This window comes from Phyllobates terribilis, unplaced genomic scaffold, assembly GCF_046119375.1.
Source record: "Phyllobates terribilis strain yellow unplaced genomic scaffold, ASM4611937v1 Scaffold_8__6_contigs__length_399053987, whole genome shotgun sequence".
Classification (NCBI taxonomy): domain Eukaryota; kingdom Metazoa; phylum Chordata; class Amphibia; order Anura; family Dendrobatidae; genus Phyllobates; species Phyllobates terribilis.
In genome coordinates this window covers 143,730,271-143,753,758 of record NW_027362768.1, presented here as the reverse complement: position 1 = coordinate 143,753,758, position 23,488 = coordinate 143,730,271, and the positions used below count along the sequence as shown (strand labels likewise).

Sequence of the window (23,488 nt, the reverse complement as noted above, 5' to 3'; positions counted from 1 at the left end):
TAAGAGTGAATCGGAAGAAGGAATTGACAGGTTTTTTTTCACAATAATTTATTCTGTTGATGATTTCAGAACTGTTGATAAAATGCAACATACTATCGGGAGGAAATGTCCAAAAATAAAATTCATTATGGAAGGGAGGGAGGCGTGAAAAGTTGTTCCCATGTTAAGGGGCCTAAAGAGTGTAAGCCCTCCCACATATATGTGAGCGCAGGTGAGGAGGAGGCTTTCTTGGAATTCTGGATGGGAGAGATGGGGAGACCCCCGATGCTGTCTAATTTTTATCGCACACTTTGTGGTGAATCCTGTGCATCTATGCAGAACACGTTAGACACCTTTCACTCTGCTCGAAAAATTTGCAAGTCACCGTGCAAGTCTTAATTGTATTCAAGATCAAAAAAAGCTACAAAATACCTCACCGACATTTAAAGATGACCTGTCACTTGCTTAACAATGCCCCCTGCGTATTGCCATAAAAGTGCAGCTTCATCAGGGGGTAAGTACTGATACACAGTGTGCTTTATATAGAACATATAATTGGTATATAAGCCAAAATACCTGTTACCTGAGGAGCAGCATAATGGCAACACAAGGAGGGCGTCTAAACTGTGCACTGGCAAGGATACTGGATAGACCCATACTTACCCCTGATAAAGCTGCAATTTGTGGTGATATCATAACGTTATACTGTTCCAATTAGCAGGATCCTGCTGCCTTCAAAAACATCTAAATCGAGTATTCTCCAGTAACAGTATCGAGTAGGAGCACGAAGCGCAGTAATCCTTGCATTGACACGCCTTGGCTGCTATCAATGAGGTTATCAATGGTTGTCTGAGGAATGCTCGGCCACAGTGAATGCATTTGGGTAATTCATCAAAATCTGCTGAGTGATCAGTTTGGATCTCAGAACCCACACTACTAAACCGTAGCTACCTCATATCAAAACTTATTTTTAATAGTTACGCTTTTAACAGTGCAAATCCTATGCCATTAACAGTCTTTGAAAACTCCCCATGTGCGCTGTAAAGTCTACCAACCAAATTTATCACCCATCATTTGCCACCTGCGTCACTTGCTCATAAGGCAAATGAAAACTAGGAAACGATAAAATATAAATGATGATTCTAAGTACTGCATAGATTTTAGAGGATGCGCTGTGTTGAGCTTGGACACTGTGGCATTTTATGACGTTCTGCTTGGTGGTTGTTATTAGTATTGGTAGTGAAAGTCTGAATAGCAATGGGGATGCACAAAGCTCATATCATTCACTACGACCATTGGGCCTTCCCCTACAGATCATCTTATATTAAACTACAGGGAAAGAGATTATTACGGCGCACAGAAACACAACAATCTCCTCTTTATATTCAGGTCTGGCTGCTATACAAAATAAGGTTAGTAATAAAAAAAGTCCATTCCCTAGAGGTGCCCAGAATGGAGTCTTACGTTTTATCAATTTCTAATAAATATTCTGCAAATGCATCTCGGTCCAGGCAACAAAGCAAACCTGAGACGTGTTCATCTGCCTTCAGCTCTCACACTTTACCTGAGCCCAGATCTTTAAATAAAGCCCACAGCTATTTCAGTACTTGTACACCTGGGCAACACCAGAACGTCTTCTAATAGTTTTATAAATCATATTGACAGGTCATTTTCTAGCGGGCAGACGGCACTGGAAGTGGCTTCTAAAGACGAGATGCTATAAAAGGTCTTCACCAAAAGATGATGAACTTTCCTATAAAATGATCTCAAAGTTTTCAAATTACTTTCTAGGAGTTATAAAAATAATGAAACTTTTTCAACTTAATCCCTCTTCCCCTCCACTTCTGTATAACTCCTCACTTAATGACTTTGCGGATTGGTGACTGTGCTGTGATAGACACATTTGACATGATGCAAAAAAACCCTAAGATTTGATGAAATTTTAAAAGGATGCAACAGTGGCTTATTTCAGAAAAAAGAAAGGATCAGACATATCGAAATCCAACCCAAGATGAAGCATATTGAAATCGAACCCAGCTTCTGACATCGGAAGAGGAAGGACATAACGATACAGATAGTCAGCCAACCCTAGCGAGCTTGGCTAATATTTATCTATGCCCGCTTTAAATAGGTAATCTGAGAGCAGCATGATGTAGGGACTGAGAACCGGATTCCGATGAAGTGTCACTTGTGTGTAGTTGCGTCAATAAAATCAGTGTTTTATCAGCAGGAGCTTATCACTACAGGACTAGGTGTCTGCTGTCTTCTAGTCCATCTACTCTTTTTAACTCCGACCCCAACTACACAGAAAGCTGCCAATCAGTGGTGTTGGGCGGGGTTACACAAAGCTCAGCATTCTGAGCACTGATAGATCTGCAACACAGAACCGTGATTGCATCAAAATTACAGGAATCAGACTAGCAAGTGACATATCACTGGAATCAGGGTCTCAGCCCCTATATCATGCTGCTCTCAGATTAGCAAATAGCAAAAACCTGCTCACAGATTCCCTTTAATTGAAGAAGAAACTTAAAATCATCTAATGTTTAAAGTAAAAAATAAAACCTCTTTTTTTTCTGTTTTTGAAGATCTGAACACTTTCATTCAAGGAGGTGTTGACATCAATGGATAATGCCAAACCTGTTTTTGGGTCTACCAGATCATGTTATCAAATAGAAGGTGGAGTTTATCCCTGGTCTGGGCAAATTTAAAACTGTAATATAACACTTTTGCTTCTTAGTTGTAACATACTTTGAAAGTTTAAAAAATATCTTCATACTTTTTATAATCGTCCTAGTGGCGGCATTCTGCCTACAGCTGATGGTTGTACTTTCAAATGATATTTAAAAGACCTAAAAATATAAATATAATTTTCCTCCTGACGTATACTAATTTAACTGGCCAGCTTTCAAGCTTAATTGAAAAAGCTACCTAAGATCTAAGAGAAGAGAAGAAAAATGAAAATGTGCAGAACATTTTAATTGGCGTTCGAGTCTGGTCTTATTCTCCTCCGTCAGGACAAAGGAAAGTACAGATACAATTCTTTCCCGGCTTCAGAAAGGAACTAAACGCAGAGGGGTAACATGCTCATCAAATTTAATAAACAACATCTCAGACTTGGGACATTTGGTGCTAATTGCTCCCCAGATTTTTAATGCACTGAACAAAGGACAATGAGTTCTAAACTCTGAAAAGTTCATGTAGATTAAAAAAAAAAAATATTAAAACTTGTGGAAATTACAGAAGGTATAAATATAGTTACCATGCGCAATTATTTGTGGATTTGAGGGTCTACAGACCATTAAACTTTGTATTAGTTACCACATATTACCAGCTGAATTGGGGAAGGGAGGTGAAACCGGGACAGATAACATTGGTAAAAGTGAAATGCAGCCTCCTTTTTCCTATATTATGCTTTTCTTTGTATTTATCTACCCTTTAAAGGGAATCTGTAAGCAGGTTTTTGCTATTTAATCTGAGAGCACCATGATGTAAGGGCAGAGACCCTAATTTCAGCAATGTGTTACTGTTTAGCTGTTTCAAAAAAATCTGTGTTTTATCAGCAGGAAATTAATCACTAAATGACTAGGTGTTTCATGCCTTCTGGTCCAGCCACGCCCCCAGCACTGATTAACAGCTGTCAATATACAGTGTAGACAGATATCTGCCAATCAGTGATGTGGGCGGGGCTATACAGGGCTCAGCATTCCGAGCTCTGCTAGATCGTTAGCAGAGAAAATTGTGATTGTATCACAACTGCTGCAGCCAGTAAACTAAGTGATACATATTTATAATGTATCATAAATACATAAGATAGTAATAGTGCTTGTTTCATTATATATATATATAATTAGTAGTAATGAGCGAGCGTGCTCGGTACTCGCCCTGAGCATCTCATTGTTCGAGTTGCTTGGCGAGTACTTCCAGGATGCTCTGTGTGAGCGCTGGTCCCCGCCCTGCATGTTTGGCGCTGTTTAGAGAGCGAATAAACATGCAGGGATTGCCTGTCACTCACTGAAATGCCGCAGCCATGTTTTTTGTGTCATTACAGTGATTGGCTGGCCGCATAACATCATCAGGTCTATATACGACCCGGTGACCATATGCTCGTCAGTCTACCCTTCAGACAGGCAGGGTAGGGAGAGCTGCAGCTGAGTGAAGGAGAGATCTGGCAGTTTATTTAGCTAGGAATTCCAGAGCAATATACATCTCAACTAACAGTGCTTTTAAGGACTAATCCAGATGCATATCAATCCTGGCGATATCAGGAGTTAAGCCCCCGTTTCACATAGCGAGATCGCTGCTGAGTCACGGTTTTGGTGATGCAACAGCGACCTCACCAGCGATGTCGCTATGTGTGACACTTTGCAGCGATCAGGCCCCTGCTGTGAGGTCGCTGATCGCTGCATAATGTCCTGGACCATTTTTTGGTCTTTGCCCTCCCGCTGGTCAGCACACATCGCTGTGTGCGACCAGCGGGACCAACGATCAGGCTGGTAACCATGATAAACAGCGGGTTACTAGGGGCACACGCGCACTTAGTAACCCGCTGTTTATCATGGTTACGAGCCTGCTAAAGTGAGCAGTAACCTCCCGCTCACCATAGCAGAGTGGTAACCATGATAAACAGCGGGTTACTACGTGCGCGTGTGCCCCTAGTAACCGGCTGTTTATCATGGTTACCAGCCTGCTCCTGCTTCAGCAGGCTGGTAACCAGGAGCAGGACATCATGGAAAGATTCTTTCCACGATGTCGCTGCTCCCCTGATCATTGGTGAGCCTGCCTGTTTGACAGCTCTCCAGCGACCACATAGCGACGCAGCAACGATCCCTGACAGGTCGTATCGTTGTCGGGATCGCTGCAGCGTCGCTAAGTGTGACGGGGCCTTTAAGCAGGCAGAGTTTGTGCTGAGTGTATAAAGCAGAATAGGGTTCATTGTACAATCTGTCTGCTGCTGCTGTTACTGATATCCATAGCCCTAGATATCAGGGCTAATATTCTTTTTGCTCTTAATCCTGATTATTTGCTTAAAAAGCAATATAATACACAATTTTTACTGCTCCGTTTGCTTGTCAGCAGCATGCAGCCAGATTTGTTTCATTTTATTCGCATTGCTGTATTGTGGAAGCAGAGAAACTTGTCCATCATCAGACGTGATCCGATATTACTACGGTAATAATCGTGACATTTGGGAGAGTGTGCCAAATATTATACGCCATTGAAAGTCTGCCAGTTGTGTGCTGTTCAACCTATTCACACTTAGTCACTGACCAGTACCATACTACAAGGCCACTGCCTAAAACTGTAGTCATCAGATGTGATCTAATATTACTGCGGTAATAATCACATACCTCATAAAGCCTTCGTGCTGGCGAAATGGGTTGGGACTCAGGTTGGGCGGATACCACTCTGCTACATCGAGATGACAGGCTGGATCGCAGCAGAAAGCTGCCATCCAGCTAAACATGCCGCAGACACTGAGAAGCACAGGCATGCTTGCGCTCCTTAGTGTCTGGCAGTGACGGCATCCAGATGAGCCGAGTTCATGTCCAATGAACTCAGCACACCTCATGCACGTCACTGACAGCGTGGGAAAATTCTCCTGCGCTTGCCGTGAGCGCAGGAGAATTCTCTCACGCTCACCGCATGCGCAGGTGAATTCTCCCACGCTGTCAGTGACTTGCATGAGGTGAGTCGAGGTCATTGAACATGAACTCGGCTCATCTGGATGCCGTCACAGCCAGACACTGAGGAGCGCAAGCATACCTGCGATTCTCAGTGTCTGCGGCATGGCAAGCTGGATGGCAGCTTTCTGCTGCGATCCAGCCTGTCATCTCGATGTAGCAGAGCTGGAGCCGTCCTGGGAACCATGGAAAGGTAAGGATGATGTTGGTTTATTATTTTACTTTTATTGCAGAAGACATTGGCTTCAGCTGGAATGGGCGTGATGGTAAGTATGGTTTAATTTAGAACAATAAAGAATTGTGTGTTTATTTCAATTAAAGGACTTTGCTCTGGGTGTTTGTGGTTTTTTTTTTAACTTTGACTATGGGGTTAGTAATGGGGGTGTCTTATAGACGCCTCTCCATTACTAACCTGGGCTTGATGTCAGCTGGCATTTTAAGCTGACATCAACCCCAGCCCTATTACCCCACTGCCACCGCTACAGGGCAGTGGGAAGAGCGAGGCTAAGTGCCAGAATTGGCGCATCCTATGGATGCGCTATTTCTGGGGCGGCTGACGGCTGGTGTTTCTAGCCTGGGAGGGGGCCAATATTCATGGCACCCTTCCTGGGCTATTAATATCAGCCCCAGCTGTCTGCCTAGCCTTTGCTAGCTATTAAAATAGGGGGGACCCCACGTCATTTTTTTGGGGGTCCCCCATTTTAATAGCTAGTAAAAGCTAGGTATTCAGCTGAGGGCTGATATTAGTAGCCTGGGAAGCTCCGTGGGTATTACCCCCTTCCTAGGCTTCAAACATCTGCCCCAGCCGTCTGCTTAAACTCCGCTAGAGACTAAAATTATGGGGAACCCCACGCCAATTTTTTTTTTTTAATAAATCCTTTATTTTAACACTAAAATGACAAGTACAGTAACCAACACTATCACTGTACTTCTGATATATGTGACTGACATGTTTTTATCTATCTAATCTATGTGTGATGCTCTATTCTTTCTGTTCTAAGTTGTCAGGTACCGGTGTATGCCGCTGCTGAATTGCCGGCTTTTCAAGTTTCACTGTGAGCACTGTTCCCATCGATTTGGGCAACCACTGTAATGCCACAACCACCATGGCTGTGGCATTAACGTCTTAAAAAAATATTAATTCCTGCTATTCCATTTGATTGGGCTAAACCTCTATGCCTTTAATGTCTCCTCCACCTCCCCCAATACATTCTACATTATTCTTAGTTGTTTTCCTTCATGTAGAATTAACCTACAAGTTAAGAAAGGGTTTATTTTCATTCCGATATTTGTGTCCCATTGACTTGCATTGGTTTCCGGTATCGGAATCGGCGATATCCGATATTTTTTGGGTATCGGTCCGATCCAATCCAATGCGATATTTCCCGATATCGGAAGGTATCGCTCAACATAAGTTATTATACATTGCCACCTCAGGTAACATACCTTTTGTTTAGCTGCTGCTATTATGCATGGTTACTTTAGCAGTTTTCTGACATGTTAGTCATTTCACCCTTGTGGTTGCTATATGCTGCTTTATGATATCTTGCCGCTATCATGCACTGCCACTTTAGCAGTTTTTTGACACTTTAGCCATCTACTTTTTACCATTTGTGCCATTTGCAATTACACTTTAGTACACCTGTACTCTCGGCACAACATTTTCTTTCATCATGCACTATCACTTTATCAGTGCATTGTATACCTGACATTTATAATCTGCCCCCGCCTGTTTTTTGATTTTTGCATAGTTGGATGACCTCAGACTTCCTACATAATCAAGCAGTGCCATGCTTTAGGGGCTATTTCTATGTACTGTATTGTTCAGATGTGTGGCATATACTATCTGTCCCCGTCTTGTTTTTCCACCTGGTGTTTTTATCCCTTTCTGGATTTTTATTTCTTGATTATCCATAAACAATTCATTTTATTTCCATACTACAATGTTGTGTAGTTCTTTGTAGATATACTGTGTGTTTCACGACTACACAATAGCTTTCATACTTATTTCTTTATGCAGTAATATTTTGGGGAGCTTGCCAAATATTATACTCCATTTAAAATGGGCGAGGAGCGTGGCAAGGCACAGGGAAGTGGACATGATGGTGATTGTGCACGCAGAGGCCGAAATTGTGCCATGTGGATGATTCAGAGGAGGCATGAGAGTCAGATAAGACCAAAATAGAACTTTTTGGTATCAACTCCACTCGCCGTGTTTGGAGGAAGAACAACGATGAGTACAACCCCAAGAACATCGTCCCAACCGTGAAGCATGGTGGGGGAAACATCATTCTTTGGGGTTGCTTTTCTGCAAAGGGGACAGGACGACTGCACTGTATTGAAGGGAGGATGCGGTCATACATCGCAAGATTTTGGCCAACAACCTCCTTCGCTCAGTAAGAGCACTGAAGATAGGTCGTGGCTGGGCCTATCAGCATGACAATGACCCGAAACACACAGCCAGGGCAACTAAGAAGTGGCTCCGTAAGAAGCATTTCAAGGTCATGGAGTGGCCTAGCCAGTCTCCAGACCTGAACCCAATAGAAAATCTTTGGAGGGAGCTGTAACTCAATGTTGCCCAGTGACAGCCCAGAAACCTGAAAGATCTGGAGAAGATTTGTATGGAGGAGTGGGCCAAAAATCCCTGCAGCAGTGTGTGCAAACCTGGTCACGAACTACAGGAAACCTCTGACCTCTAATCGCAAACAAAGGTTTCTGTACCAGATATTAAGTTCTGTTTTTCTATTGTATCAAATACTTATTTCATGCAATAAAATGCAAATTAATTATGCAAAAATCATACAATGTGATTTTCTGAATTTTAGGTTCAGATTCTGTCTCTCACAGGTGAAGTGTACCTATGATAAAAATTACAGACCTCCATTCTTTGTAGGTGGGAAAAATGGCAAAATGTGCAGTGTATCAAATACTTATTTCCCACTGTATACACACACACACTAATATACTAAGTATACACAATAAGTGTTTAAATGTTTCACTAATAGACATGGATTTCTCACAGATTGTACATATGATCATATGATGCTGAAGAATCAGATTACAAAAAAAAAGGGAGAAAACCCTATAGAATATATAATGTACAGATCTTCTCACATTAAAGGGAATCTGACAGCAGGCTTTTGCTATGGAATTTGAGAGCTGCAACATGTAGGGGCAGAGACCCCGATTCCAGCTATGTGTCACTTAATGGGCTGCTTGGTGCAGTTTTGATTGAATCCTGGTTTTCTCTGCTGTAGATGTAGCAGTGCTATGAATGCTGAGCGTGTGTATAACCCCGCCCACACCCCTGATTGGCAGCTTCCTGTGTACACTGTATATTGTCAGCAAATTGGCCAATAAGTGGAGGGGGCGGTGTCACACAGATCAGCTGGACTGCCTGGCACATGACACCTAGTCCTGCAGTAATAATCTCCTGCTGATACAATACTTATTGTATTGAAACTATAACAAGTGACACATCCCTGGAATCCGGCTTTCTGCCTCTACATTATGCTGCGCTTAGCTTAAATAGCAAAAAAGCTAGTGATGGATTCCCTTTAATGAAAAAGTAAAAAAAAAAAAAAAAAATCATACACACAGCATGCCAGCTATATATCCTCGGGACATTGCTGAAAATGTATAAAATCCCCCACCCAAAAAAAATAAAATTTTAGTTGTGCTTCCATTAGACAGCACAGGTCAGCAGCAAAAACATGTTAAAGACTGATTTTTAAATTTGTTCTGTTTTAATATATATATATATATATATATATATACAGTACAGACCAAAAGTTTGGACACACCTTCTCATTTAAAGATTTTTCTGTATTTTCATGACTATGAAAATTGTACATTCACACTGAAGGCATCAAAACTATGATTTAACACATGTGGAATTATATACTTAACAAAAAAGTGTGAAACAACTGAAAATATGTCTTATATTCTAGGTTCTTCAAAGTAGCCACCTTTTGCTTTGATGACTGCTTTGCAACACTCTTGGCATTCTCTTGATGAGCTTCAAGAGGTAGTCACCGGAAATGGTTTTCACTTCACAGGTGTGCCCTGTCAGGTTTAACAAGTGGGATTTCTTGCCTTATAAATGGGGTTGGGACCATCAGTTGTGTTGTGCAGAAGTCAGGTGGATACACAGCTGATAGTCCTACTGAATAGACTGTTAGAATTTGTATTATGGCAAGAAAAAAGCAGCTAAGCAAAGAAAAACAAGTGGCCATCATTACTTTAAGAAATGAATGTCAGTCAGTGCGAAAAATTGGGAAAACTTTGAAAGTGTCCCCAAGTGCAGTTGCAAAAACCATCAAGCGCTACAAAGAAACTGGCTCACATGAGGACCGCCCCAGGAAAGGAAGACCAAGAGTCACCTCTGCTTCTGAGGATAAGTTTAACCGAGTCACCAGTCTCAGAAATCGCAGGTCAACAGCCGCTCTGATTAGAGACCAGGTCAATGCCACACAGAGTTCTAGCAGCAGACACCTCTCTACAACAACTGTTAAGAGGAGACTTTGTGCAGCAGGCCTTCATGGTAAAATAGCTGCTAGGAAACCACTGCTAAGGACAGGCAACAAGCAGAAGAGACTTGTTTGGGCTAAAGAACACAAGGAATGGACATTAGACCAGTGGAAATCTGTGCTTTGGTCTGATGAGTCCAAATTTGAGATCTTTGGTTCCAACCACCGTGTCTTTGTGCGACGCAGAAAAGGTGAACGGATGGACTCTACATGCCTGGTTCCCACCGTGAAGCATGGAGGAGGAGGTATGATGGTGTGGAGGTGCTTTGCTGGTGACACTGTTGGGGATTTATTCAAAATTGAAGGCATACTGATCCAGCATGGCTACCACAGCATTTTGCAGCGGCATGCTATTCCATCCGGTTTGCGTTTAGTTGGACCTTCATTTATTTTTCAACAGGACAATGACCCCAAACACACCTCCAGGCTATGTAAGGGCTATTTGACCAAGAGAGAGAGTGATGGGGTGCTACACCAGATGACCTGGCCTCCACAGTCACCAGACCTGAACCCAATCGAGATGGTTTGGGGTGAGCAGGACCGCAGAGTGAAGGCAAAAGGGCCAACAAGTGCTATACATCTCTGGGAACTCCTTCAAGATTGTTGGAAGACCATTTCCGGTGACTACCTCTTGAAGCTCATCAAGAGAATGCCAAGAGTGTGCAAAGCAGTCATCAAAGCAAAAGGTGGCTACTTTGAAGAACCTAGAATATAAGACATATTTTCAGTTGTTTCACACTTTTTTGTTAAGTATATAATTCCACATGTGTTAATTCATAGTTTTGATGCCTTCAGTGTGAATGTACAATTTTTATAGTCATGAAAATACAGAAAAATCTTTAAATGAGAAGGTGTGTCCAAACTTTTGGTCTGTACTGTATATACACACACACATACATGCACACATACATGCACACACATATACATACATATATGCACACACATATACATACATATATGTTGTATTAAGAATATTTTGGTTTTGACAATGGAATATTCTTTTATTTATTTTTTTACCGTCCAGTAACTTTGATTTCAAGACCCCTATAAAGGCCTCAGGTGCCGTCTAACAATAAATGTATATCTCTAAAACAAAGGCAATCCCTGGTGATGGGCGGCAATTGAATAATTTGTGTTAAATAAGTGTATAGGAATAAGCTTTGGGGGAGAAGAAACCTCTGTTCACAACAGAGTAAGAGAAGATGTAACAGAAGAGCTCGTTCTCCGATAGATGACTTCATTTCACACCCCGCAGGCCGCGACTCTCAACGATTAACAGGAAAATATGTTGTTGCTTTGTTAATTCGCTTCTCGAATGAGAAGTCTATTTTGAATGCGAGAGAAAAGAAAAAAAAAATATTCTAGGTATAATCCCGAAGGAATTCAGAATAAAATAAAGCGGTATTCACAGAGTGAGGCTTATTACTGTGATCGCATGGGACAGGACGCTTCGAGAGGCTGGAGACCGACTGGTGCTACTTAAGGCAACTAGAACCCATACGTCAACATTAGAGAGCCGTATTAGCAGTGATTCCGGAAAATACACATATTATCTGAATCCTCCACCCCCCTTAGAGTGAAAGAATCTGATAATAAAGCATGGCCGATGCAGAGAGTGCGATTCCCTACGGCTTCCATGTCAGCTCATCAGTAGACACAAGCCATTTTACCTACAGTGAATGATGTGCGGTTTAGAAAATTGTTTCGCAGAATTGGAAAGATATTTCCATCTATCCGCCCCATGGACTTTGAATGAAGACTTGGTGCACATGTTCAACCACCGTTCCATTCAAATGGGGAACTCCGTTCTCGCTGTCAGTGGGATCCTCAACGATCAGTAACTTATCACCCGTCCTCAGTACAACACCTTATTGTTCCATCGTATTAATTTTGAATTAATTAGTTCAAGAAGATAAAAAGTAACAAAACATTTAAATTTAATTATTCATCAGCCTTTGCAAATATATGAATCTTTGTAATAGACTTTATTTTGCTTTTTTCTATCTTCAACTCTGTGCTGAAAGTGCTGGTTTATCTTCCTAATTCATGCTCTTTTACAAGCTGCTTTGAACTTCTGCTTTGGAAAGAACCAACAATCCAACACTCTCCCTGTGCCAGCTTCTCTGCTCCCCTCCCCCACGCAAAATTGTATCAGAGTACAGAATAGTAAAACAGCACAAACTAGGCAGTAAAAAAAAAGCACTTTCAGGACGGTGCTGAAGATAGAACGTGACAAAATAATACATTTATTTTATTTTAAATTAATGCAGTATATTACAAAGATTCATAACTATGCAGAGGCGGGTGAATTAAAAAAAAAGTTTTGTCACGCTTAAAATTCAGAACTATTTGGCCTCATTTCAGGAACTTGCTGCGGCACATCCGCCTCCTATTGATTTGAATAGGAGGCGGATGTGCAGTATTTGGCTGCGGGCACTATCAAAAGATGGAGCAGCTCCGCAATTGAGCGTGTCCGGCTGGCGGCCATGAGAACGACTGATCAGTAGGGGTGTTGGGTGTCAGACCCAGACTGATCAGTCATTGATGATCCTAAGGATAGGTCATCAATGATAAAGTAGTGAACAACCTCTTTTACTAGCCTCTGAGTAGAAACCACAACCATCCAGTTTACCAAGAGCTTATTTTTTATTAACTATTTATGAATTTTTCCTTTTCTTTTCCCTTTTGTATTATTTTTTTGATTTACTCATCAATGCTCAGGTGCAAGAAGGGGGAGAATAGAAAGGATCGCTCTTTTTCTTAGTAGAATAAGGAAGGGCAGATCAGGAGTATCCAACTAAGGTCCCCACATCGATTCATATTTATGCATGGTGTTTCTCCTCTGATAAACTCCTTTTTCCATAAATATGAAATGATTCATTTTGCTCTTTAATTCTGTTAAGGTTGGAAGGTTCGAGTACATCCTATCCAATGTTGATTATTTATGAGCCTGAAAAAGAAACCTTGAGATGCCCAAGGCCATTGGAGAGTCTACATTCAGATTTTCCTCCAGAAGACCCAGTATGCATCTCTTGGGCTCTATCTTACCATTTCTGAAGCAGCTGACCCCAGCATCCTAATATCTTCTCAGGACATTCTTTGGAAACATCTCCAGTTCCGCTCCAGAGTTCACTGTCGCTCTCTGTATAGAGATATACTCTGTTAATAGATGATAGAAGGATGTTCTACACATTGCCATGGACTCTACTGTATTTGCTGCTGTCTATTTTCTATGCCAGAGGATCTTTTATTAATATATAACCCCCAGCGTCATCCCTCGTCAAAAAACCAACTTCTACTTTAAGCATCATGACTAGTGATGAGCGAGCGTGCTCGTTTAACCCTTTCGCTGAGTTCGCTCGGGAGCTTTATGAGTATCTTCAGCATGCTTGTATATTAAGTTCGAGTCCCTGCGTCTGCATGATTTATGGCTGTTAGTCAGCCTCAACACATGCAGAGATTGCCTGTTTGTTAGGGAATCCTCACATGTGATGAGGCTACCTAACAGTCATAAATCATGCAGACACAGGGACTCGAACTTAATATACGAGCACGCCGAAGATACTCAAAGCGCCCGAGCGAACTCAGCGAAAGGGTTAAACGAGCACACTCGCTTATCACTAATCATGACGTCATTCTCTCTGCCGCGGAAACGTCGTGTTACATGGCAGACACTGAGATGAACATTTGTCCTACCCCCAGAATGGAAGTCGCTCATGCAAAGCACTCATCCAAAAGAGGGACCCCTCCCCCAAAGATGTGCAGATGTCCATAAAATAAATCATGAAAACATGGATAGGTGATAACTTACTGATTACAGGATGTCCTTCTGCAGTGATCCCAAGAGCAACGCTCCAGAAACCAAGAATTGGCACTTAAAAGTGCCATCTTTAAAGAAATGAAGGTGCTGATGCTCAACCTCTGCTCCATCTATTGTCTATGGCACTGCTGGAAAAAGCAGAGTACAGCGCTTCGCTTTTTCTCATTCACAATGAACGTAGCGAAGGTCAACCATGTACACCTGCGCCCTATTCAAGAACTGGCTCTGCAGTAGCCGTTGTGGGAATCACTTGGGGTCGTAGTGGTCAGACCCCAAGCAATCAGCAACTTATCCCCTATCTGATGGACAGGGGATGACTTGATATTATTTGAAAACCCCTTAAACATGTAAAATCACACAAGTTGCCGGCTTTATGAACATCAATTACCTTCCTCTTGGTCCTCCTCCTCTTGCGGAGACATTAACCCACTGGTGCTCGCTGGGCTGGTAGGAGCCTCAATCATTTCTGATTGTCTCTGTAAGCTCAGGACTTCATAAATAGAATCTCCAGGGCCTTTATTGCCGGACTGAAAAAAAGAAGGAAAAGATTGAATAAAAAGTGTGAACGTGTCTATGAAGAAGAATAAAAATAGGATATACACAAAGAAAATCTCAAACATTTACTTTTACTGATTAACCTTCATTAGCACAACGTGTCTTGACAAACTGCCTAATTTGTAGTTAAAGGAGTTTTTATGAAACAAAGATGACTATTCAATATTAGGGCGCAGTCAGACAGTCGTATGAATCGCACAGAGATTGGAACGCAGTGTATGGACTGGCCGGCAGCTCTCCCCACCAGAGCCTGACAACTTCATGTATTTCTATGCAGCTGTCACACTCGGGTAGGGAGAGCCGCCGGCCAATCCGAACACTGCGTTCCGATCTAAGTCCAATTTATAAGCTAACAGATAGCTTTTTATTAACGGTGGCACGTTTTTTCCAAAGCCGACTCCATAACAAAACTTCCAGCTGGACGGAGTTATTTCCATCTCAGCCATGAAAGTTATTTAGAAATCAGGGGGAACTGGAAATATAACTTATGGCGCTTTCACATTAGTAGATAATCAGCTAACGAGTGTTCATAGAAACCTTTTTAACCGATTCTCCACCGGCGTAAAGTCAAAGGAAGGATGAGTAAAACACTATTTCATTGGGTGTTCAGATCATTTATGCCGGCTACAAAAAAAAAAACCAAAATATTGTTATCAGCCACGTGTAGATAGGGGATGTGCTGCCGATATAACATGATACTGAAAGAGGACAGAACGAGGGTATAGGTGACTGTCCTGACCAATGATTATTCGCTGGTCTCTGGAAAACAAGTCAGTAAACGAGTGGAGAACGACCGGTGTTTAGTCGATCAGAGCTCGTTAATGGTGCACTGACAGTCCGAAATCAGCACGTATAAATGCACCATAGGTGGTGGTTGAACAAAATTTTTAGGGCCACGTGCACACTAAGATTTTATTTTTATTGAGGCTGTTAAAAACTGTGTGTATTCTAGTGGAAACCACTTCTTTGGGGAATTTTGGGATGAGTTTTTTGTTTAGAAGAGTTTTCTTCCTCAAGGGTTTTTTTTTTTGCAGCCTTTTGATTGGACATTGCTTAGTTAGGAGCGACATGCACTTTCTTTTCTTCCACCAGACATTTTTCAAAACCTGAAGCGGAAGAAAAACGATCTAAAGACTGAACATATGACCAGTAAAAATAGAAAAAGTATTTTTTTTAGCGATTTTTCAAGCATGTTTAGAAGCAAATCCGCTCCAAAGAAAAAACTCCATGCGCACACAACCTTACCATCGTGACTGACATAAGAAACTCAAGAACTTATACGGACAAATTACTTTTAATTCATAAAGTAGGAATTTACAGGCCGAGTGTCTGGTTATTCGAGTACATTTATGGGCACAGATGTGATAACGCGTTTCCAGCTATTCACAGCCGTCTTTATACAACACTCAGCTCTTTGTAGCTCAACCTTTTATAACTTATTATAATAAGCATGTCTAATAATAAGACGGGAAGAAGGAGTGTCACAGGCAGGAGGCCAGAGAGAAGGAAAGGACAAGATGCATTTTTTTATATACATTTTGTGGCTTTTATTATATTTCAGAATTTTATAAGACTAAGACCTTTTTCCATTCTATATTTGGAATTATTTCTAAGAACGAAGCTAATGCCAAATCACTTTCACGACTCAACTGTATATTCCTCAGTCAGTCCACAGGGCAGCTTGGAATCTAAGACGGACCATAGATATTGCTTGAAACTAGAGGTCGCTAAGTGGGGGGGGGGGATCTCCTACAGACGCAAAACTACGACTCCCAGTATGCACTGACAGGACGCTGGGAGCTGTAGTTGATGATTAGAATAGAACGGCTGCAGTGCTCTGATGGATGGGTCTTGTCTCTTTCCTTTGAATTTTAGTGAAGCTGTCAAAGCTCAAATAAAAATGAACACCACTGGCTGTAAGACCCGTCAGCTGCACTCATGGAAATCTATGATTGCAGCCGATGGAGGCCAAGAACTTCTGAGGTATGAGCGTACATAAAAACTTTCGATGTCTTCCTCCCTCCCCGATATCAAAGCCCCACTTGGGAAGGGGGTTATTCTAACAGATGAATAGGTATCAGAAGAGGCACTGGGGAATGCCGGCAAGTTGGAATCAGAAGAGAGGTTGGAAATAGCGGCAAGTTGGAATCAGAAGAGAAGCTGGGAATGGCGACAAATTGGAAGAGAAGAGGTGCTGGGAATGGCGGCAGGTTGGATTCAGAAGAGGCGCTGGGAATGGCGGCAGGTTGGATTCAGAAGAGGCGCTGGGAATGGCGGCAGGTTGGAATCAGAAGAGGCGCTGGGAATGGCGGCAAGTTGGAATCAGAAGAGAGGTTGGAAATAGCGGCAAGTTAGAATCAGAAGAGGAGCTGGGAAACGCGACATATTGGAACAGAAAAGGCGCTGGGAATGGCGGCAGGTTGGATTCAGAAGAGGCGCTGGGAATGGCAGCAGGATGGAATCAGAAGAGGCGCTGGGAATGGCGGCAGGTTGGAATCAGAAAAGGCGCTGGGAATGGCAGCAGATTGAAATCAGAAGAGGAATTGGGAATGGCAGCAGGATGGAATCAGAAGAGACGCTGGGAATGGCGGCAGGTTGGAATCAGAAGAGGCGCTGGGAATGGCGGCAGGTTGGAATCAGAAGAGGCACTGGGAATGGCGGCAGGATGGAATCTGTAGAGGCACTGGGAATGGCGGCAGGATGGAATCTGTAGAGGCACTGGGAATGGCGGCAGGTTGGAATCTGTAGAGGCACTGGGAATGGCGGCAGGATGGAATCTGTAGAGGCACTGGGAATGGCGGCAGGTTGGAATCTGTAGAGGCACTGGGAATGGCGGCAGGATGGAATCTGTAGAGGCACTGGGAATGGCGGCAGGATGGAATCTGTAGAGGCACTGGGAATGGCGGCAGGATGGAATCTGTAGAGGCACTGGGAATGGCGGCAGGATGGAATCAGAAGAGGTGCTGGGAAAGGCGGCACGATGGAATCAGAAGAAGTGACATAGATCCTATAAAGGTGCAGCTTGGGAGCAATACATCATAACTAAGTGTGGGAAGAGGTATAAATACAACTTTTAATAGATATGGAAGGGTCTTTGTTCTACAAAAAAGCCTATTTTTTTACTTTTGGCCCATCTAGCCTTTAATAAATGTAATGTCTTTGACAGCCTAAAAAGAATTGAGACCACACAGAAACAGAGGGGGTGCTTGCGGATATTTATATATACACACAGGACCCATTATTCTATATACCACATGCCGAGAAATTTAAAGATTTAGTTTCTGTGTCTTGCTGTAAAAAAAGAAAAAAAAATTTGAAAATGAAAGCTATAAAAATAGGCTACAGATAACTTTTGTACAGAGAAAAAAAATCTCTCCAATTATCTATGTAATTGGAGATATAAGTATAGCTTATTCCATAAAAGAAAAGAGATTTCTTTTACATTAGGATCTATAGGGTTTGCAAACTGCGTCTATTTAAAAAGTGTTTTATTGAAAGGGAAAGCAGGATCACATCAAACCGGGCTGAGAATAAAAGACAATGTGTCGTGTGGCGTACTCCTTGCCGAGAGGTGAACACGACCCCTTTTCAAGCTCTTTCATGCTACTCGTACCTGTTTCAGCTTTAGGTAGAAGGTCTCTGTGTAGGCTTTTCTGCTAAAATACCAGAACCTCTCGTTAGTGGGGTACACGCGGACCACTGTCTCCAGGAGGAATCGGACAGGCTCCACCACTTCTGTGACCACCATGTCAACGGCTACCGTCATGTACACTCTTTTGTCTGAAGAATAATGAGATGCAGTTAACATCCAAATGATCCATATACTCCCATGTTCTGGTCCAAAATTTTCAATAATTGATTGTAAATCATTAATGGGGTTTTTCAACACACATTTTTTTTTTTTTTTTTTTTTTTTTAGAGAGACCTGTCAAATATCTAAAATGATAAAAAAAAAGTAATACCTTGCCAAAGTCCTGTAGCCCCCATGCCTATGCTTCCTTGTTTCCCCACCGGTCTAAAATACCAGGCTCCAGTAATGATGTCCATATCAACATATGACCGCTGCAGACAATCGCTGCCTGTAGTAGCAAAGTATCAACACCAATGGGGTCACTGCTGTTGACAAAAATCAGATGTAGCAGTCGGATGTCATCGCTAGGGCCGAGAGGACAAAGAGTAGCAAGGAAGCGATTGCATGGGAGCTGTAGGGGATTGGTAGGGTGAGAGTTACTCCTTTTACTAATTGATACCCTTGGTAGTGGTTTGTAAAAATTAACTACGGAGTTGGAAAACTTCAAAGGCTATGTACACCTTTGCACAATTTTTTTTATTGGTCATTTGCTTCCTAAATGCAAAGTTAAGTAATTTTCAAAAAAAGTCTTCATTAAACATTTTTTGACCATTTTGCTATTCAGTGTCATTACAGTGAATAAGTCAGCAGGATTTACCCCTCCCAACTGTTAATATGCGCATGTAACACTTGACAAGTCCAGCCATACCTTTAGCTAGCCAGTCCATTGCTCTGTTACTGAGAAAGCTGCATCTGAACTGATACGTAAATGAGGCCAAAGTGCTTTGGACCTTGGAAGCACTTCTCAAGCCCCTGTCACTCCGGCTCAATTCCCCGCCTAGCGCCGCCTTCTGCTGCTTCACTGACAGCCCCTCAGCTTTAAGTCACACAGCAAAGAAGCTGTTGGTCAAGCAGAAAGTGGCGCCGGGTGGCGAAAAGTGCTGGGAGAGGGTGTGGAGTAAAGGCTTGAGAAGTGCTTCCAGACCCCATAACACTTCAGCTTCATTTGCATATAAATTCAAATGCTTATTTTTTTGTAACAGACACTTTAACATCCTTTAATTAACTGAGTGATTTGCAAAAAATATTCAAAAAATTTGTCAGAACTACTCCTCCTGGTTAGGACTCGCTCTGCTCTCACCCTCACTTCTATCAGTTTTAGGTCACATTCACACGGTCAGTATTTGGTCAGTATTTTACATCACTATTGTGAAGACCCGGGGTCTTCCATGGGCTTAACTCTACTCAGGCTACACATGGTGAGGGTAAAACAGTGTGGCAATACTTTCTTGAACCACAAAGTGGACATTAAACACACAGAACCGTCCCAGCAAATACCCAAAATGGTACAAAATTACACAGTCTCACCCTTCCTTCTCTGCCTGCCTGGGATAGAACAGCTGCGACTTTGGAGACTTCCAGGGCCGACCACCTCAACCAATGGCCCCCCGCTTCTGGCGGGCCCCCATAGAGGAGGTAGCGGAAAGCTTAGGAAGCTGACAGTCCATCGAGGTACAAGGTCAAGAGACCCGAGGGTCCCAACCTGGCCTCTCCGAGAGTTTCCGTGGGTTGCAGGCGAATGATGGGTCCCTCCTGACAACCCCAAACATATCCATGGGGCCAGGTGACTTCCTCGGTCCACCCTGGTCTCCCCAAAATGTATCCATGTCTCTCTGATGAACAATTGAGCAGATCCGTATCTTTCCAGTCAGGGCCGTACCCTTAGGCTAGAATCATATAAAATCCAAATCTGTGTCTCTTTGGATGGCTCTGCCATGCTATCCATCTACTTTCCTGAAGTATATCTCTCATTCTCCTTGTAAAGTCTTTCTGATGCTCCTTGATTCTATGTCCCAAGTCTGACTGCTACAAAAACACGTCACTTCTGCTTCTCTGGGCTCAGCATCCTGAATGGCAGAACTGCTCTCACCCTCCCCCTCCCCAAAGCTAAGTGTGCATTAGTGGAGGTATCTTTCTCAGGTCGACCGCATCACCTGGGTCTACATGCGAGACTCCCTGTGGTGAAGGCTCCGCCGGATCTTCTTTCAAAACTTACTCAATGTTCCTAGACCATTTCTGAACAATAGTTAGAGGCTCCTGAGATATTAATGAGATTATTGGAATGCTGTACACTTTACAAGTTAAATTAGTGTACATAAACTGACGAGTAAAGGCCCCATCACACTAAGAGAGATCGCTGCTGAGTCACAAGTTTTGTGATGCAACAGCGACCTCAACAGCGATCTCGCTACGTTTGACACTTAGCAGCGACCAGGCCCCTGCTGTGAGATCGCTGGTCGTGTCGGAATGGTCTGGACATTTCTTTGATCGTTGAGGCCCCGCTGGGTAGCATGCATCGGTGTGTTTGACACCTTACCAACGACGTTGTTGACGACTCAGACACAGAAACACATAGGCGTGCATCGTTATACAGATCGTTACGGGTCGCCGTATCGTTGCTGCGTCGTTGGGAAGATCTGACTGTTTGACAGCTCACCAGCGACCACATAGCGACGCAGCAACGATCCCTGCCAGGTCGTATCGTTGTCGGGATTGCTGTAGCGTCGCTTAGTGTGACGGGGCCTTAAGCAGAACATTAATAAAACACAGCCAGCAATCTCTAATAAAACACAATAAGGTATTTCTCTTGGATTAACAAATCGAATCGTCTGGCTAATTAAGATTTTACACTGTATCGTCACAACTATTTGTAAGCCAAAACCAGGAGTGGGTGATAAATACAGAAGTGGTGACGTGTTTCTATTATACTTTTCCTCTGATTGTTCCAATCCTGGTTTTGGCTTACAAATACTGATGTACAATACTGACCAAATACTGAACACATGTGAACGTTGCCTTGGAGAAACAAAGGGGTTTGTACACAGATTTCCATAATGTGGAGAGGGGAGAAAGTATCTACAGTGATAGGGAGGACAGGGTTATCTCTGCCCTCCCTGAGACAGTAGATACTTTCGCCTCTCTATAATAAAGTAGAAAAGCACATGAAAAGGAAAGGAGTACAATTTTGGAACTGTGCTTCTATATGAGCTAATGAAGAAAGCAGCAACAGAGACACATACAGAGCTCACATCCAGCCTATTTAGAAGGACAGACACTCCCACAAGAGAAAAATCTGGAACTTGGATCAGGTTGCAAACTGTATATTAGGAGTTTGAAAATGAATGCAAAAATGAAGATGTAGACATAAATTTTGCCATTTTGGTAACTAATGGTGACATTTTTTTTCCCACATCAAAGGTGTCCAGAGCCTTTAAATCTACAGTCTGTTGTCTTGTGAGCAGCCGCCTCAGGTCAGGGAAATACGAGTGAAATTTTCCTCAATAGAATTGACAACAAGATATAAGGAAAACATCTGTCTCAGGTTAATTCATGGTGCTTGGTGCATACGTTTTCTGCATGCGCCAGGAAAGCGCTCATTCAACACATATTGTATGAGTATTCACATCCCCCTATTCACCCTAAGACTAGTTTCATCCATGTTGCCCCAGATATATAAATATATAAATTTTTCACACCAAATTAACTATTTATTCATGTAAGCTTCTCCGGATAACTGCTCCAAAAAGCAACAAATTTGAGAAGCGGATAGGGTTATCAAACAACTTAATAGTGCAGACAAAAAAAACATGGATTCCCCTGAAAAGCACAAATAGATAAGTATAGAGAACAGGGAGCGTGATTTTCCTGGAGTCTTGTCATTAAACTCATGAAATTGTACCTTTAGGAGTTTCCTCATTGAGTGGTTGAAATGCAGCTACATTCGGATTCCACATTCCCGTGATAACATACGCTTTTCCATCGCTGCTTTTTCCCATGGATTCCTAAAAAAATACACAGTAGGATTCAACATATAAAAATATGATTGCCAGAAAACACTGTATGAAAGAAAAAGAAAAATTCCAGATATTATGTATTTCTTGTCACCAGGTCACAAGTGGGCAGTTTTTACTATTTTATTTCCACTGCCCCCAACCCCCTGAGTTTTATGATTTTTTTTTTTATTATTTTCTAAAATCTGCCATACAGTTCCAAGGCTTTTTTTAAAGGCCATAAAATAAGCTGCAAATAAAAAGGATCACATCTCTGGAACCATATGGCAGATTTTTTTTTTTTTTTTAAACAACTTAATACTCAGGGAATAAACTAAGTGCAAAACTTCCCACTTCTGATCTGTTGGCAGATCAAAACAATTTCTGTTCGGTTGCACCGCAAAGCATTCACGTTTTGTATTGTAAGGAGTGGTCAATATCCTTGACAATCCCTTTAAAATGGTAAAATCTATAGTCTGTGCTAGAAAACAGCTGGACAGCTTCTAAGCATAGACCTTCAATATACTGAACTTTGAACACCCCTTTAAACAGGTTGTCCAAGCTTATAATATTGATGCCTTATCTTTAGCTTCTGGCACCACCACGACAAGCTGTTTTCAGCCCTAACTGAGCACAGAAGTAATCAATGAGCGGCGCTGAACAGCACTGCTCCATTCACTGTGTTAAGGCTGTCACCCGATGCTATTGATTTCAATAGGAGTGGAGCTAAACTTCCTGAGCTCAGCCAACGTACAGTGAACGAAACTCTACTTTTCGGCTGCCGTTTGAGCTGACAACAGCTGATCAGTGGGGGGGGGGGGGGGTTCCGACATCTATCATGAGCCTGAAGAAGAAACCTGTAGGGGAGGCTTCCATGTTAGATATGTATATAGGTGTATAGCCCACTAATCAGCTAAAGCTCCGCTCCTATTGAAGGAAATAGAACCCGAAACAGCCACTACACAGTGAATGGAGCTGTGCTGTTCGGCTCCACTCCCATTTTATATCTGGGCTCAGTCGAAGCTACAAACCGAAGATGGTGGGCGTGTCAGAGACTAAAGTTAAGTCATCAATATCATAAGACCACATGACCTGGTTCAAGAGGTTTTCAAGATTCAGAATATTAAAGGTCTACGATTAAAAGCAGCTCAACCCTAATTAAATGATGGGGGTTAAGGTGCAATACTAAACACAATGTATTAAAGAGAGTGGCGCTGTTGCTATAAAAAAAAAAAAATTAAAAGAAAGAAATAATGATAAAAAATTCTCTTCTTTTATTCCCTCTTTAAACGGCCAAATAA

At 42.3% G+C, this 23,488-nt stretch overlaps 1 protein-coding gene across 1 annotated transcript in view; it reads right to left on the bottom strand.

The window, feature by feature from the left end:
- RABGAP1L (RAB GTPase activating protein 1 like) overlaps positions 1–23,488 on the bottom strand; it is a 344,846-nt gene that overhangs the window by 242,989 nt on the left and 78,369 nt on the right. The window contains exons 9-12 of the mRNA XM_073643396.1: positions 22,097–22,199; positions 18,181–18,347; positions 14,401–14,539; positions 13,241–13,334 (exon numbers count right to left, since the gene is read on the bottom strand). Of these exons, the coding sequence (XP_073499497.1) occupies positions 13,241–13,334; positions 14,401–14,539; positions 18,181–18,347; positions 22,097–22,199 (503 nt within the window). The remainder of the gene's footprint in view (positions 1–13,240; positions 13,335–14,400; positions 14,540–18,180; positions 18,348–22,096; positions 22,200–23,488) is intronic.